The sequence below is a fragment of the Ursus americanus genome, chromosome 8, assembly GCF_024610735.1.
Source record: "Ursus americanus isolate L20-20 chromosome 8, mUrsAme1.1.p, whole genome shotgun sequence".
NCBI classification, from domain to species: Eukaryota; Metazoa; Chordata; class Mammalia; order Carnivora; family Ursidae; genus Ursus; species Ursus americanus.
In genome coordinates, this window is record NC_142134.1 from 42652994 (window position 1) to 42669767 (window position 16774).

Consider the following 16774-nt stretch of genomic DNA (forward strand, 5'->3'; position numbering starts at 1 on the left):
GCTGGGGATAGAAAGATGTATATTAATGCTCTACTCAGATGGCATGTAGTCTGTTTGGACAATTGGCTGAGTGCAGAGGTAGTTTAAGTTTGTAAGTACTTGTCATATTTTTCGTGAAGTACCTCTAGTAGCAAAGACAATAAATATGTGTCCTTAGGGCCTAGAAATATGAAATGGCCTCCTATAATCACAAAACATATTTGAAGTCTTGTCTTATACTCATTTGAACTGCTCATTCTATTATATAACATATATTTGTTTTAATAGAAAATGTTTAAAATGACTTATCAAGTCAATACTATTAGAAAAGGAGCATACCCGTCTTCCGAAAATGCAGGTTTCAGCTGCCATTTCTTTATGCTGCCGGTGTGCCATTCTCTGGAAATTACTTACTCATTAATTCAACTAATACATGGTTCCTCTTATGGATTTAAAAGGTAGACAGAAGGCAATGAGATGATTACAAATAGTGATAAGTACTTGGAAAACAATAAAACAGGAAACTTCAACCTTTTAGTAGGTTCCTTGTAAATGCCTGAAGAGCTTCCAAGTGAATAAAATGCTTCAGCTTCATTAAATAGATATTATGACATTTTCTTTGCAAAAGCTTATTTTTGTTTATAGATTTGCTTATACTTTGCCCCTTGATTGTGCCCTAATTATAGTATTAAGGTTTAGAAAATTGATGTCCGAGTAAGTGAACTTTTTATGACTTGTATGTGCTTTCAGCTTGGCTGGTTTTTTTGAGGAAACAAGTTTCATATTTTACTGTGTTGTGTTATAGTATTTTTGTTTTGATTTGTCTTTCATATTGAAGTAACTACTAGTTTTAGTTTTCTGAGTTTTTGTACATATATCCTATCCCAACTTTAGTGACTTTATAGACTTTGTATATGCTCTCGGCCATTATCCTTTTTGACTGAAAACCTAAGTTGTTGACTGTTCAGTACAACTTCTTAAACTTGTAGTTGTCTTGCCTCTTTTTAGTGCTTTATCTCTCTTACATTTGATGACCAGAATTATGTGGTTTTCTGAAAGTGCTCTCTATATGGATTTATTGTAAATATTGTATATTTCCATTCCCTTTATACTCTTTTATTTGTATTTAGTCTTATATCAGGGATCATTTGCTTAGGAATAAGAAAATAGGCTGCAACGTGGGGTACCTGGACTTTGGTGTTTGGAAAGTGGAACTTACTCTGAGTAAACTTCAGTTTTCACCTGTCTAGAATGGTGTGAATCTCTTACAGTGTTATTTTAAGAATTAGAGCAAGTGCATATAAAATACTTAGTATAGTATTTTGCCTGTAGTAGGTGCTTAGTTCATGGCAGTTGCTATTATTATTTTTTTATTCTTCCTAGTTTTTGTCTTGCTAACTGCTGTATCCCCAGTGCCTCTCACAGTGCCTCACATCTACTTTGTGTTCAATAAATATTTGCTGAATGAATATACTCTTTGGCTTTTGAAACCCTTGAGTAGTAAGATCATAAGATTTCAGAAGATATAGTTCTTACTGTTTAAAACAAGATTCCTAAGTAAATAAAAGTGTTTTGTCTTTTAGAGTAAATAACAGACATTTTTTCCTACAGGGACAATGTGGTAAAGTGTAATAGGTAGTAAATCACTGTTTGAAGCGGGGTGAACTTGAGTGAATCACTTAAAAACCTCTCTGAGCCTAGAGTTTTTCTACCCCCTACTCTTCTTTTTCTTTTAATCTGAGAAAAAGAGAGGCTAACTGACCTCTCAGGTACTTTACAGCTCTGAAAAATCTGTAATCCTTTGAATATTGAGAGCTGTGTTGGTCTGTAAAAACATTTGTATTTCTAAGCTTTTTTTTTTTTTTTTAAAGATTTTATTTATTTATTTGACAGAGATAGAAACAGCCAGTGAGAGAGGGAACACAAGCAGGGGGAGTGGGAGAGGAAGAAGCAGGCTCATAGCAGAGGAGCCTGATGTGGGGCTCGATCCCGTAACGCTGGAATCACGCCCTGAGCCGAAGGCAGACGCTCAACCGCTGTGCCACCCAGGCGCCCCTTGTATTTCTAAGCTTTAACGAAGTTTTCAGTGTTGATTTTTATTTCAAATCTAAAGAATTAACATTTTAGTAAAAATTTTAGTTTTGTTTGTTTTGTTTTGCTTTGCTTCTCATAGTTTTTTTTTTAAAGATTTTATTTTTAAGTAATCTTTACACCCAACGTGGGGTTTGAACTCACAACCCCAAGATCAAAAGTTGCATGCTCCACTGACTGAGCCGTCCAGGCATTCCAAGTTCTGTTTTGTTTTGTTTTCTTAAGATAATTGCTATTTAGTTTTTGAAACTTTGAAGGGTCTGTATCCAGTCTAACTGCATTTCTCTCACTTTAAATTTAGTATGCTTAGATTCACTTTTGGATATCTTTTCTCTCAACCCCAGTTTAGTTATCTAATAATTGTTAGTTACTTTCCTTGGGACGTTGTAGGAGTTGAAAATCCAAATGGGAGAGGTCAGGAGTAGAGTTTTTGAGTGAGAATGTGTAGTCTTTTAAGACTTAAGGAAATTCAAGGGAAAGTCAACCTGGGGGAATCGTATTAGGAAACTACAAATATTTGTATATGGGAGAAATTTGAAATATAGTTACTCAGTTATACTGATGGTATTGAAAGTTACCCACAACTTTCAGATTTCTAATTTACTCTGTGTTTGCAATTTAGTGTTTGTAGTTGGTAACCAAATCATAAAATGAGAATGGCATTGAACAATGTTTGGATGAAGAATTAGATAAACAAAAATGCCTTTAACATATTGCAGATAATGAAACAGAGCAAAATAAAACCATCTCTTTGTAAAGTTTATTTTAAACTTTTTTAGTAATCTCTACACCCAATGTGGGCCTTGTACTTACAATCTTGAGATCAAGAGTTGCGTGCTCTTCTGACTGAGCCAGCCAGGCACCCCCAAACTTAAAAACATCTTAATGAAATTTTATTAAGGGGAATCCTCAAAAATTTCTGGTGAACAAGGGATGATGAATGAAATGTGTTCTTATGACAGCCATTATTATTAATTGAAGATGTAGAAAATCAGTGCTAACTTTTTTTTCTTTTTTAGAATGCTATCCAATTTGCTTTGTTTCTATAAATATAACAAATATTTATAAGGGCTTTCATGTGGTCAGCAATGTTCTTAGTCTTCAGTATCTTTTTTTTCTTGACCTTATATGCCCTTGTTACAGAGGTTTTTCAGGAAGCTGATCTTTGTTGTGAAGGAAGGTTTAATGCTGTTCTAATGTACAGTGATAGACTTGGCAATATAAAATATGATTTACAGAAATTTTTGTCCTATAAACCAGAAGAAACGAACTTGAATTATACGTTTGTATATTTAAATTAGAAACATCTTAATGTTATATTTTTTAAAAAAACTTTCATATTATAGTAGATACTTGACCTTTACCCCTTTTTAAATGTAATTTAAAGTATTAACATTTGGTTTATAAATCACTCTAAATTGCTAAATTCCTGATATTTGCATAAATGAAAATATTTTGCTAAGATGCAAAATCTGTAGTAATATGTAATGGAATAATAGACGCCAAGGAACAAATGAAGAGAAAAATAATTATAGGTATCCCCTGCTTCTTGAAAGTTCACATTATGACCACTTCAGTTTTATAAAAGATATGTATTATTACCTGTCTTTGTTAACTGCAGGAGGATTTTCGCTTTTAGGAAGAAAAGCAGAAAGCAAAAATAGCATTTATTGTGTGTTTTGCAGCAGCTGTTATAGAGGTAGCATGCACCTTGAGCATCAAGAGTGGCCCCACCAAACTTCTTCCTCAGAACTACACACTCAACATCTCAGCATCAAGCCACCATAGCTTTGAACTGTGTCTGTGAACATCTGTGTTATATCTCTTATTTATTTTGTACATTTGTTAGCAAGATGTGTCCTAGGGTATCAGAAAAGCCTAAGAGGTTATTTTTTGGGTCTGGGAAAACTCAAAAAATTTTCTGTATAAATTATAATTGCTTCTTTATGCTTCTGTTTCAGTTTATGAAAGGTTTTATTAAGAACTCTCTTGGATAGGGGTGCCTGGGTGGCTCAGTTGGTTAAGCATCTGACTCTTGATTTCGGCTCAAGTCATGATCCTTAGGGTGATGAGATCAAGCCCTAGCTGATCTCTCTCTCCCTCTTCCCTACCTCGTTCCTGCTCGTGCACACACTCAATCTCTCCTTAAAAAAAAAAAAAGAAGAAGAACACTCTTGGATAGCTGGGGAAACCTGTATTATACACCTGCTGTTAGCAAAGCATTTCATATGCATCATTCTTTGGGTTTTTTGTCTCCTTTTTTATTGAAGTATGATTGACATAAAAAAAAAGATGTACATATTCGTGTATACAACTGGATAAGTTGGAGCTAAGTATACACCTGTGAAATTGTCACCATAAACAATACCATGAACTGACCGTCACCTCTAATAATTTCTTCCTTCCCTCCCTCTTGTGTGTGTGTATTTGTGTATATGGTAAGAACTTTTAATGTAAGATCTATTCCATACATTCTCTTTTTTATCCAGCTTTGAGATATAATTGACATGTATAAATTTAAGATATACATGATGATTTGATATATACATATATTGGGAAACCCATACATCCTCTTTTAATTTAATCTTTACTGCAGTCTTATGTGGTAAATATTACAATATCTAATAATTATTGAATGCTCACTATATGCCAGGGATTGGCTTAATCAGTTTACTTGCACCGTGCCATTTAATTTTCCCTAAATTCCAAGAGTAGATGTTCATATTATTCCTCCTTTAAGGATGAGAAAACTGAGGCTCAGAAGTTAAGTGGTCCATTGGAAGCCGCACAGTCCTAAAGCTAAGCCACAACTAGAATTGCAGGCTTACAGCTCCAAATCTCATACTTTTTTTTTTTTCATTCTCCGATAAGAATACAAAATCAAGCTTTTAAAAGTTACTTATTATAATTTGATTTTATAACTAGAAGCAGGGAGATTGTAGAGATTTGAAAGGAATTTAAAAGATCATTATTTCACAAGTTAGGAAATGAAGGCCCATAGAATGTTATAATTTACCTAAGTTTATCTGGTTGATTTATAAATGGTAATAATGTTTAAGCATTTATATCAGCTTTTATAATACTATAGTTTTTCAGCAAATTTATGTTTCCAATTTTTTTCCCTAATATTTAAATAAATTTGTATTTCTTGAAGATACAGAATCTTAGGTAAGGAAGAGTGCTGTAAAGCAGATAAAATGGACACAGGAGAAATGAACATTTTAATCAAATTTTATACAGAGGTCCAGTTGGACAACTAAGAGTTGATATAGTGCTTCTGGTTCTATTTTACTTTTATAAGAACAAATAAAAATCAACATACCAGGGGCGCCTGGGTGGCACAGCGGTTAAGTGTCTGCCGTCGGCTCAGGGCGTGATCCCGGCATTATGGGATCGGGCCCCACATCAGGCTCCTCCGCTATGAGCCTGCTTCTTCCTCTCCAACTCCCCCTGCTTGTGTTCCCTCTCTCGCTGGCTGTCTCTATTTCTGTCGAATAAATAAATAAAATCTTAAAAAAAAAAAAAATCAACATACCTGTCTTTGAAAAATTATGTATGAGGTTCTTGCTTACTAACAAATAGGTATACATGATTTCTGGTAAAGTATTTTTTCCCCCCTAATATTACATCGTTCCTTGAAACTTGTATATTTACTCTTGGAGAGATTGAGAATGTGATGTAATGAGTTGGTGCAACGTAGGCAGGAGAGGGACTCTCAGAGTTGGGTTTTCTATGTCCAGCCCTAGGTGTTGAGTCTGTGGGTTGTTGCCCCTTTCTTGGTATCTCCCATATTGTAAAGTGTAGGATAAAGAAATAGGTGTAACCTCTTTGAAATGTTATCTCAGTAGCTTTGGAAAAGGATGTAAAAGATTTCACATTATGAGGAATATACTTGTTATTTCATTTTAAAGAATACTTGAGGCTTGAAGCTTAGAAAACTGATTCTTAGATAAACTAAACAAACTATGGCCATTAGTGTGAAGAGTGCTGATAATTAGTTTTTAATTGAAATAGAAACATGTTACTAAATTCTCATCATAAAAGAAGATAATCAAAAAAGTGTAAATTTTAAGCCTTAAATGTGCAGGGGTGGCACTGGGACTTTAAAGAAAGATGTGTTAGACAACTTAGAAAACGTATTTTTGCCAAGAGCTGGCTGACATTCAATTCTCTTTGAATATTTAGAGCATAGTGGTGGTGTGGTTTGTAGAAAAAATTGCTTTGCCTGTCTTCTTTAGTGTCCAGTCTACTGTTAGCCATCCAGTGAGTTCTTAATTTCAGACACTATATTTTTAAATTTTAGAATGTCCTTTTGATGTTTTTAGAGAGTCCAGTTCTCTTTGAAATCTTCTTTTCGGGCATATTTGTCCGTCTTTTCCTTTTATTTCATTGAACATATTAACCATAGTTAATTTAAAGTCCTATCAGCTAACACCAATACTTGGATTATTCATGGATCTGTTTAAACTCTGGGTTTTTTCTTTTTCATTATTCGTCACATTTTCCTGCCTTTTATAGTTGTTTATTTTATGCTAGATGTTATACACAAAATGAGAAGCTCCAGATGAAATCTTCCATAGTCAGGGGTCTTATCTTTTCTCTATTAGGCAGATGGGGTGAGGAGAATGATCACTTCGGTCTAATCAAAGATTGAGCTGGGTTGGCATGAGTTACAAGTTTAGTAAGATTCAGTTCACCTTCAGATTTGTCCCTTTTTCTTGGGTATGGTCCTTCTTAGATTCTTGATTGAGGTTTGGCAGGTCTTTTTCTCCTAAAAGTTGTACCCTCAGGATATTTTGAGTTTGGCTTTTTAGCCTTCCGTCTCCTGCAGGTTCAAGTGTCTTTCAAGTGTTGGATTGCTGCAGATCTTTCTCCCTCCGGCAGAATTTTGTCTCCTAAGCCCTGGGAGACTGTGAGTAATTTTTCTCTGCCTTTCTGGCATGGTCCCCGACCCTTCCATGCTGCCCTAGAACTCAGTAATGTCTCTAGGGAGAACTGGCTTTGCGTTATTTAGGGCACATCTAATTTCCAATCCATTGAGCCAGCATGCACAACCTGCAAAAGCTTTGTTGATTTCCCTTTCCCCCTATTGAGTTCTGCTGATTGTTGCCAAGTCTGATCCTCAGCCCACCCTTAGAATCAACAAACAGAGAAAATGGCCAGTAATCATCAAATGATTTAGGAAGGGCTCTTTTCTTCCCTGGATTTTATTTCATCTGTTCCATGTTGTTTTCAGAATTTTATGATGTTTTAAAAATAATGGGTTTTTTTTTTCTTCTTCAGTTTTTCCATTTCTATTGGTAGTAGAGTGTTGGCTTGACACCAGCTACTACATCCTACTCAGAAGTGTAAGTCTCCAACTACTTTCACTTGATGTAAAGAAATATGCTGTTCTTTGCATGATTGAAGGAAAAGAATTAGATGATTGTTTTTGTCTTGTTTTTTAACATTTTATTTGAAATTTTTTTCAAATTCAGATGCAAGTAGAAATAGTTATCCAAAGTGGAAAGAACATTGGTTTTAGGGATGCCTGGGTGGCTTAGTTGGTTAAGTGTCTGCCTTCTGCTCAGGTCATGATCCCAGGGTCTTGTGATCGAGTCCTGCATCTGGCTCCTTGCTCAGTGGGGAGCCTGCTTCTCCCTCTGCCTGCCCCTCCCCCTGCTTGGGTGCTCTCGTTCTCTCTCTCTCTCTCTCTCTCTCTCACAAACAAATAAATAAAACCTTAAAAAAAAAAAAAAAACATTGGCTTTAAAGTTTGGAGATCTGAGCTTGAATCCTGTCATTCCCCTGAATGGTATATACAACCTTGGGCAAACTATTTAAATTCTGTAAGCCTGTGTACTTAATGTATAATATAGAAATACACCTCAGATCATGAGGCAAAGTATAAAAAATAAAAGATTTTGGATGAATCTAATTGACACTGAAGACTAGAGTAGAATGGGTATTTTTCAGACCCTAGAATCACAGAATATTAGAGGTGGAAAAAATTTAGTTTTAGAGTAAGTTGGATTGTCAAGGCCAAAAGCCTCGTTAGTGGCTTACTTTTTGCATGTGATAGATGTGTTATTTGACAAGTTACAGGTTCTTTACAAATTCATAACTCTTGGTGTATAATAGAAAGAGCATTATATTGAAGGCTGTACAATCCTGGTTTCACATCCTAGCTCTACCTGCTTCTAGTGCAGCTTTAAGTTTCTTTTACCCCTTTAAGCTGTAGTTTTCATAGGTAAAATGAAAGTAAATCAGGATGCCTAATAGATGCTTTGTGAATATTAAGTAAGGTAACAAAGGGAAGACACCTATCATTGGGTGTGAAGATCAATAGATACTGTTCCTTACCCCTTTTTGTTTCTCTAGTCCATTATAATCACTTAGCAAGAGACTTTTCCCCTTACCTGTTGATCCTAACCAGTGTTTCATTCCTGTGTAATTATGTAGTTTTTAAAAATCCCTGATAATAGTACCTTGATTATATTAGCTTAGTGAAATTCATTTGTCAAAATCCCTGATAGTAATACTGTTGATTATATTAGCTTAGTGAAATTCACTTGTCTTACGAACAGTTTTTCTAATCTTCTGATGTCAGTTAAAACTCAGTTTTAGGGGGCGCCTGGGTGGCACAGCGGTTGGGTGTCTGCCTTCGGCTCAGGGCGTGATCCCAGCGTTATGGGATCGAGTCCCACATCGGGCTCCTCTGCTATGAGCCTGCTTCTTCCTCTCCCACTCCCCCTGCTTGTGTTCCCTCTCTTGCTGGCTGTCTCTATCTCTGTCAAATAAATAAATAAAATCTTTAAAGAAAAACAAACAAACTAAGTTTTAGTTTTTAAAAACATTTATTTGAGAATAGTGGACACAAAATAAGTGCAGTTTTGTTTTTTGAGATGATGTCAGTATTTACTGAAATGTTATCAGAGGTTAGTGGATGACTTCCTTAAAATCATGTGCAACATTTTATGTATTTATGTATATGTACCTTTTTCATCATTCACCGAGTAGTCCGAGTTACCTGAAAAAGTTAAGAACCACTAGCCTATGTCAAACTTTGGATGAAATTGTATTTAAGCATACTTTACTTAAGATTAGTTATAGTTTTGATACAGAAAATATCTGCAGTTGCTTAGCTTATCTTCACCTGAGAATATTGCTTTTGACAAACAGTATTAAAAATTGTTCTAATGATACTTTGGTGGATGTTTTAGTTTATCATAGGTTATTTAAAAGTTAATGTTCACATAAAATTTTTTAAAGGAGCCTTTAAGTACAGGAAGGGAATTTGTTTAAACATCCTTTTGAGGAATCTGATCATACTCTAGTTTGTTTTTTTGCTGAATCCAGATTTTTCATGTTTCACAATACTGGGGTATGCTGTTTAATTTTCTGCACATCACTGCAATATAAGACTTACATTAATCCAGAAGAAACAGGTGAATCATGTAATTTTCTCTTGTTAAAATAATTCATTTAAAATTTTATGTGGTTTCCTTCCAATGACTTATAACTAGAAACATTTTTGTGTCCCTTATTTCAGCAATTTGAATTTGTACAGATGTCAAAAGAAAGTATAGTTCTTACTTGAAAATACTTAAAATACTTTAAAAAATGAGATTATGCATATATTTAAAGCATTGTTCTAGTTAAAGCTTAATGCATTATAAAATTTAGGAGTTTAAAATTAAAACTTGTTTTAAAAAAGAAGTTGAGCATTTGAAATTGCTCGTTGACATTATGATGTATGAATAAATCTCATTCAAATAAAGTTTGAGTTTATTGAGTTAAATATTTTAAGTTTAAATAGCTGAACTTTTATAGTTATTAGTATTAGCGAGATATTCTATTTATACATCTTGTATAAATATGTTTTAGCATCTTTATGTTTTCAAGACTGATAAGAATGCCGTTTCCTTGGGAAAAATTCAGAGAAATTTTGTTAACATGGACATTTAACATTTTTTCCTTTGGCTTTAAAGTACTTTAAAATTCATGAGATTTTCATTGATTTTTATTAGCAACTTCTAGAAAAACACTTTTGAAAAACCACTTTTCAAACAATTGATTGTGATAAATGAATCATTGGTAATGAGTATACTATTAAGTAATAGTGGTAACAAAGTAGGAATAATACACTCAAGGTTTTCTAAATGATTTCTTGTTGCCTTGAATGACTTATTTATATCTAATGACATGTAATTTGCTTATATGGAATAGTAATTTATTCCTTAGAAAGTCATGATATTTAGGAAAAAAATGGCAATAATGCTTCATAATAAGTCAAATTTGAATTTTCAAGAAATCCTAATTTTCGGTTGCACTAACTTAACTTTCTAAGTGCGTTATAGATATTTTACTGTTGTAAGCTCACTTTAGATGCCTCTTTGGAAGTTGATAGGAACATGGCATACCTAATGTAAATTTTTTATTAATCATTATTTAATTAGCCATTTTGTGAATTATCCAGGCCATTTTACATCTATTAAGGTTTTCATGTTTTCACTTATTTCCACAATTCTGTCAAAAAATTAAAAGGAATCAAGGGCAATAGAAATAGAAGCCAAGATTTCTATCCTTCTATTACTACTACTTGTTACTTAAAAGTCTGTTTAATATGTAAGTTTATTTAGAAATTGAAATGTTTTCGAATCTCTGTTATTTTTACTTTAACGTTGCCAAATGGCTATATTAGAGTTACTTCACCTGTGAGAAAACTATAATTAGCAAGGTGTTGGAGAAATGTGTGAAAAAAAGTTAAAGTGAGCTCTGTGATAAGCAAGATAGGTGGGAGTCCAGATTCTTGGGGCTGTCCCCTTCCAGACCAGGTTAATGTCATTACATTATTTTCTTAAAAACTTACTTTGTTTGCATGGTGTGAGTTGGTGGTCTTGGTCCTTTTAATTAAGAATTCATGATAAAATTAGATTTCTTGTTGATCATCTTATGCTGCAGGACTGAGGATTCATTGGTAAAGAACCACTAACCTGTCCTCTCACCCCCAGGGTGTGAACACTGAAAAGGATTAAGGCCCACTGTAGGGAAGCTAGCACTGAAGCCTGCACTGCCCTTTCCCCTGTTCTTTTCAGTTAAATAGAAGATTTTTAGTTCCCATGACTATCAATCTGGTGCTTTTCACAAGTACCAAATTCTTTTAGGAAAATTAAGATGACTTATTTTTAGAAATCCACTGGCCTAGAATACTGAAAGATGATTTTTTTTTTTTTTTTTGGTATTTTGTGTTGACAGGCCCTGTACGTACTAATTTTTTTCTGATGCATATTAGTTTGCTTTAATTTATATTGAATTTGGTGATTGATACAAACTTTTAAAAATCATGAACAGATTTTTATATGGTTAGGTTTGCTTGTCTCGTAGTAATTAATAGAGTTTGTCAGTGTTGAATCTTAAATTTCTTTAGAAATAGCTATCTAACAACCCTGTGGACATAAACTCTTAACTTTTATTTCTAGATGACTGCAATTATAAGGTGCTTTCTTTTCATGTTGAAAGACTTTTACACAGTTTTTATAAATGCTGAGGTGTCATATATTTTTTCAGTATTTGCTAAATTGGTATTGTATTTAAGCTTGAAAATATATTTTGATTTTTTTAGCTAAAATAATTGCAGAGTATTAAACATTCTTGGTAGTTAAAGCTTTTTTTTTTCCATTTAATTTGAGCTTTTGTTGTTACTAACAAATAATTTGTGTCACAGTTTTTCTTTTTCTTTCTTTTCTTTTCTTTTCTTTTTCTTTTTCTTTCCTTTTTTAAATGACTGCTAGAATCTATATACTTGTCACCTTAGTGTCCTAGAAATGTTCCACTTACATCAAGGGTTCCTTTCTCGTTTTGTATGTTCTCACCTGCTCCTCACTGTAAATCATTGAGATGTCAAGTGCAGTGATTAATTAAGCTGCACGTGCAAGTGCTTTTTTTTCACCTGTCAAGCAGGAAAGAAGCCTTATCGCAAGATTAGATGCTGCTAATTCACAGCTTTTTCTCCAGACTGTCAAGTATGTAGAAATATTTTATATTTAGATGCTTATTCAGAATATTGCATATCAGGGTTTGTTTTGTTTTGAGTTCTTAAATATTGTAAGATACAATTATTATACCTAACCCTATCATTAAACTCCTAATTAGAGGCAAAGAGTAAATTCAGAATTCCTACATAAATATTTTGGAAGTTAAGGTTTATACTTTGTAATTACCTTTTATCCAAAAACTGCTAGTTGACTTAAGTTATTTAAAGTAACTATTTTCAAGTATCTAAATTGATTTTGTATGTATCATATACACCATGAGATCCATTCTTATATAGCGTAAGTTTAAATTTGTGATGAAATATGATGATGGTAACTACACTTTTTTCTTTGAGTAATGAATATTCGCTGAATGTAATGTTAAGCTTTTACTTTTTATACATTGATACAAAACCTTGGACTTGGATAGCTTGTTCTCCCCACCCTAGTTATTTCATTCTCCACCCCCCTTTTTAAACATCAGTAAAAGTAAAACCTCAAATTGTATAGTGATCTTAATCTATTATTAAAAAGTCCTAGAAAGGAATATTACAAGGTAGATTCAGGTTTTGAATCGGTTTTGCCATTGGTTTAGCAGCGGGTGGGCAGGCAGATGCCTGCTCAGAGTAGAACCTATTGCCATTTTTCACCATTGATAGAGTAGCCTTTCAGAGTCAATGAGCTCTGTCAATGTGAGCTTGTCAAGGCTACAACTTCATAGACCTGAGAGGCGGTTTGAGAGGTCAGCCCTTTTCAGGTTCGCTGTGATGCAAATGAACTTTAATGCTTAAACAACTATTGGAATTTTTATGTCTGCTCCTTGTTCTTTTTTCTTCACAAAGTCATTGACGAGACATTCAGTGCTTTTTAAATTGGAAGTTGCATTGTGCTAAAGACCTAGTACAGATTTACGGAGGGCTGAAAGCAGTTAGATCATGTTCTTTTCATGGTGCGATTAGAATCAAATCGATTTCCCTACAGCCTTCAGCATTCAGATGGCAATTTTAACAAAGCTTGGGGGCTAGACAAGGGACAAAACGACTGAACTGAATGTTAATTACACTCTGCAGCCTTATTTTCTTTTGATTTGGGGCTGACTGGCAACTAAATTAACAAAAAGTGTGACCATAACTGCTGCCCTATTTTCATTTAAAAGGAGAGCTGCCTCTAAAAGGCTATCTTTACAAAGAAACAAGTGAGGTCTGCTGATCATTGTTAACAAGGGCACTTTTTTTCCTTTAAAATTCTGGCCAAAAAAAAACTGTTCAAAAAAAGTAATGTGATAAATTAGTCATTGGCGTATTATTGCTCAGAGTTAGGTGATATTCTGATTTTTATGACATAAGCTTGGAAAATGGTAATAGTGGGTAATTCATTGGTAGTTATGAATTATAATTGGCACCTATGTGACTAGTGTATCTTTAGTACGTACAGCATGCTAAAAGGTAATATGGTAACTTAGATTACAGTAGATACTTTAAAGCAATATTAACCATTTTTTATGTAACATTGAACTATTAAAAACCAGCTTGATCCTAACAATTTTTCACCTCTCTCATCCTTGCTTGACATGCAAATTTTCATATTTGATTATTAGTACTCATTTAGTTGTGCACGTTAATAGTGTTAGATGCTTTTTTCCTTCCCTTGCGTGGAAGCTGCAGCTGCACCAAGTTGCAGTTGATTCTTGTGGCAACACTGTCCCTTTTGCACCTGCAGCTGTGTCAGTCTCATCCTAACACCTGGCGTCATGAATTATCCTTTCCTTTATTCATACTTCCAGGCAAGATACATTTCATGCTGCATAGTAGATACTGCAAAAATCAAGTGAACTAAAACATAAATTTCTCAGTCGATTCCTTTAACAATAGTATTGATTTAAGCGTTTTAGTATCATTTTTGTTAGTTTATATGCAATATTTCCCTTTGTTTGAAAATCTTTATATGTGGAATAATTAATAAGTAGGCTTTTAAATTTGGGTGTTATTTCTAAGTATGTGAAAATTTGTTTTGATAGCTAGTTGATTTTTAATTAATTTTTAATTATTTTCTTTTTTGTTTTACCCTAAAGTCATTTGTATTTTGTTAACTAATATTTAAACAGCTTGTTTAAAAATATGTATGAAGGAACTTTTATCATTATTTAAGTACTGCAAAAATATTTTTGAAAGAAGTGGGGATTAAAATTTATATCATTTGGTAGATGGCATTAACTTTTTATTCTTATTTTTATTTAGTTTTTTGACATTAGCTTTTTAAAAGGCTTTGATAGTTTCATATCAGAGGCTAGTAAGTTTGAAACAGTTAAAAAACATACAGTGCTGAAGAATAAAACCGTATCTTTATTAAAATAGAGTACCATTTCTGCTCAGGGTACTATTTAGTACTAAAATGTTGAAAGTGTTACAGACCACCATGTACTCACTCAGTCACTGTCTTCTACCTCTCGAGATCCTTTTCACACAAAAAACAGCTGCAAAACAAAGTTTTTCTAAAACCAGTCAAGAGTAAACTTTTTTCTCATTTGTCTTCCAGACACGAAGATCGATTGAGAAGTTATTAGAATGGGAAAACAATAGGTTATACCACAAGGTGAGTACCACAGGGAGCAGCTTCGTACTGTTGGGGTCTGAATTGCACAGTATGGAAACAGATGCTTTTGTTGAACTAAAAATATGAAAGGTGGACAAATGGGTTAGTTTGTGTGCTGCAATAAAATAGAGCTCATTTTTCTTCTTTTACTCTCCTACTTGTCTAGCTGTGCTTGCACTGGAGACTGAGCAAAAGGAAATGTGAAACGAATAACATGATGGAATATGTAAGTTAAAGGGCTGTTTTGTGAGTTTCTCTATTAAATGATCATTTATTTTGCTTCTGATCTTATTCTTTCCATGATTATTAATCAGCAAAGGTGTCAGGAGCTTAATCTCCTGAGCGCAGGGATTTTCTACGGTTCACAGATGCATGGTTTCATGTGCAAGACTGATTTATAAAGTTATGAATGACTTGAAAACAAGGCTTCACTGTGTTCTGAAAAATAATAAATTAATTGCCAAGATAAAATAGCCTGAACGTGTGTTGATGGAGTGTGAAATTTTAGATGCTGTATAAAGAATAACCACAACTTTGGTTACGCAGCAAGTCAGATATGGCTTTTTTATATAATGCTAATCAAGTTTCCAAGTATGGAAGAAAACCTTTCAGCCAAGCCGTTGGAGCTTAAGAAACCTTTAGCCTTTATAGATTTTAACTGCCCATACCTCAGTGGCCTTTAAAGAATCTTTCAAAATGTTATTAGAATATTGTTTTATAAAGATTATCTTGAAAGTAAAGCAGGAGATGAGATGTTGCTCATCCTGTATTCTTTAAAAGATACCTAATTGGCACATGAATACAGTGAATTTTAGAGTTTATTCAGTATGGGAGTTAATTTACTGACTCCTTGATTTACTTGAACAATTTTTCTCCTTTTGAAAAGTTCAGAATACTGCAGAAAATCATGAATTTTTATTTATTCTCCCTTGAGCTTGGGTGTTTTGTTTTAAATATGGAAAGGTTATTATATTAAAAGAAAAAGATCTGTGGAAGAGTTAATTGTTGAAAATGAAAGTCATAGTCTTTGTGAAGTAACCAGGCACACTTCTGGCAGATTTTGTCTATTCTCCGAAACAATATAGCCATCGTAGATAGTATATGTATGTGTGTGCATGTGTGTGAGAGTGTGTGTGAACAAGAGATTGATTAAAACAGTGCTTAAATAGTTGGAAATTATCATAAAATCTTTTTTCTCTATAACATTTTCCCTTTCTTTCATTATCAGTCAAATCCCATTTCTAGCCTTAAACATAAAAGGTATCTTAAAAATGTCTTTTTTCATAGAACAGCTTTATTCAGTGAATCAGAGAACGTAGATTTTATCATTATCTATTATATCAAACATGTTAATTTATGATGATGAGAAAGACACTTGATACGTTTTTTTATTTAAAAAAGCATATTCAAAGAACTTGTTTTGAGATTGACCTATGAAAATGCTAGTCTTATGCTTTCATCATAGATGGTAAGAGTTTATACATTTGGGGGAGGGATGATTTAAAGGATTTTGTGAAAAAAATACTTGCTATATTTATGAACCCAAATACTGATACATTTCTAAATTTACTTTGGAAAGGAAAACATGAAAGTTATTTCCAATGCTGTTATTTCCAGATAGAACTATAAGAACGTCATTCATTCATTCATAAGATGCACTCAAATATTCATGTTTATTTTTATGACATTCTTTATCAATCAGAAATAAAATAATTTAACCATCCAAAACATTCTGAACTATGTACTTTGTTTGTAAAATAGTTTAATTTATCATGAATTTTTAGATAAATACTTTTCCTAAAGCCATTTTATTTTGTATACCATCATAGAAGATATCTAGAAGAGTTGTCCAAAAGGAAAGGAACATACAGGGGTGCCTGGCTGGCTCAGTTCGTGGAGCATGTGACTGTTGATCTTGGGATTGTGGGTTTGAGCCCCACATTGGGTATAAAGATTACTTAAAAATACAAATCTTTTTTTTAAAGGAAAAACATACAAAAATTGCTACAAAAATGTATTTTTTCTAAATTTTCTCAGAGTATGTATATCTGTGATAGTTGGGTGGGAGAATAACATAATATCAAAATTTCTCTAAGAAA

General features: G+C 33.4%; 1 protein-coding gene across 2 annotated transcripts in view; it reads left to right on the forward strand.

Moving 5' to 3' along the window:
- The window catches only part of CHIC2 (cysteine rich hydrophobic domain 2), a 56914-nt gene that overhangs the window by 34996 nt on the left and 5144 nt on the right, over window positions 1-16774 (forward strand). For both annotated transcript variants that reach the window (XM_045816039.2, XM_045816040.2), the window contains 2 exons: window positions 14619-14675; window positions 14842-14901. In XM_045816039.2, the coding sequence (XP_045671995.1) occupies window positions 14619-14675; window positions 14842-14901 (117 nt within the window). The remainder of the gene's footprint in view (window positions 1-14618; window positions 14676-14841; window positions 14902-16774) is intronic.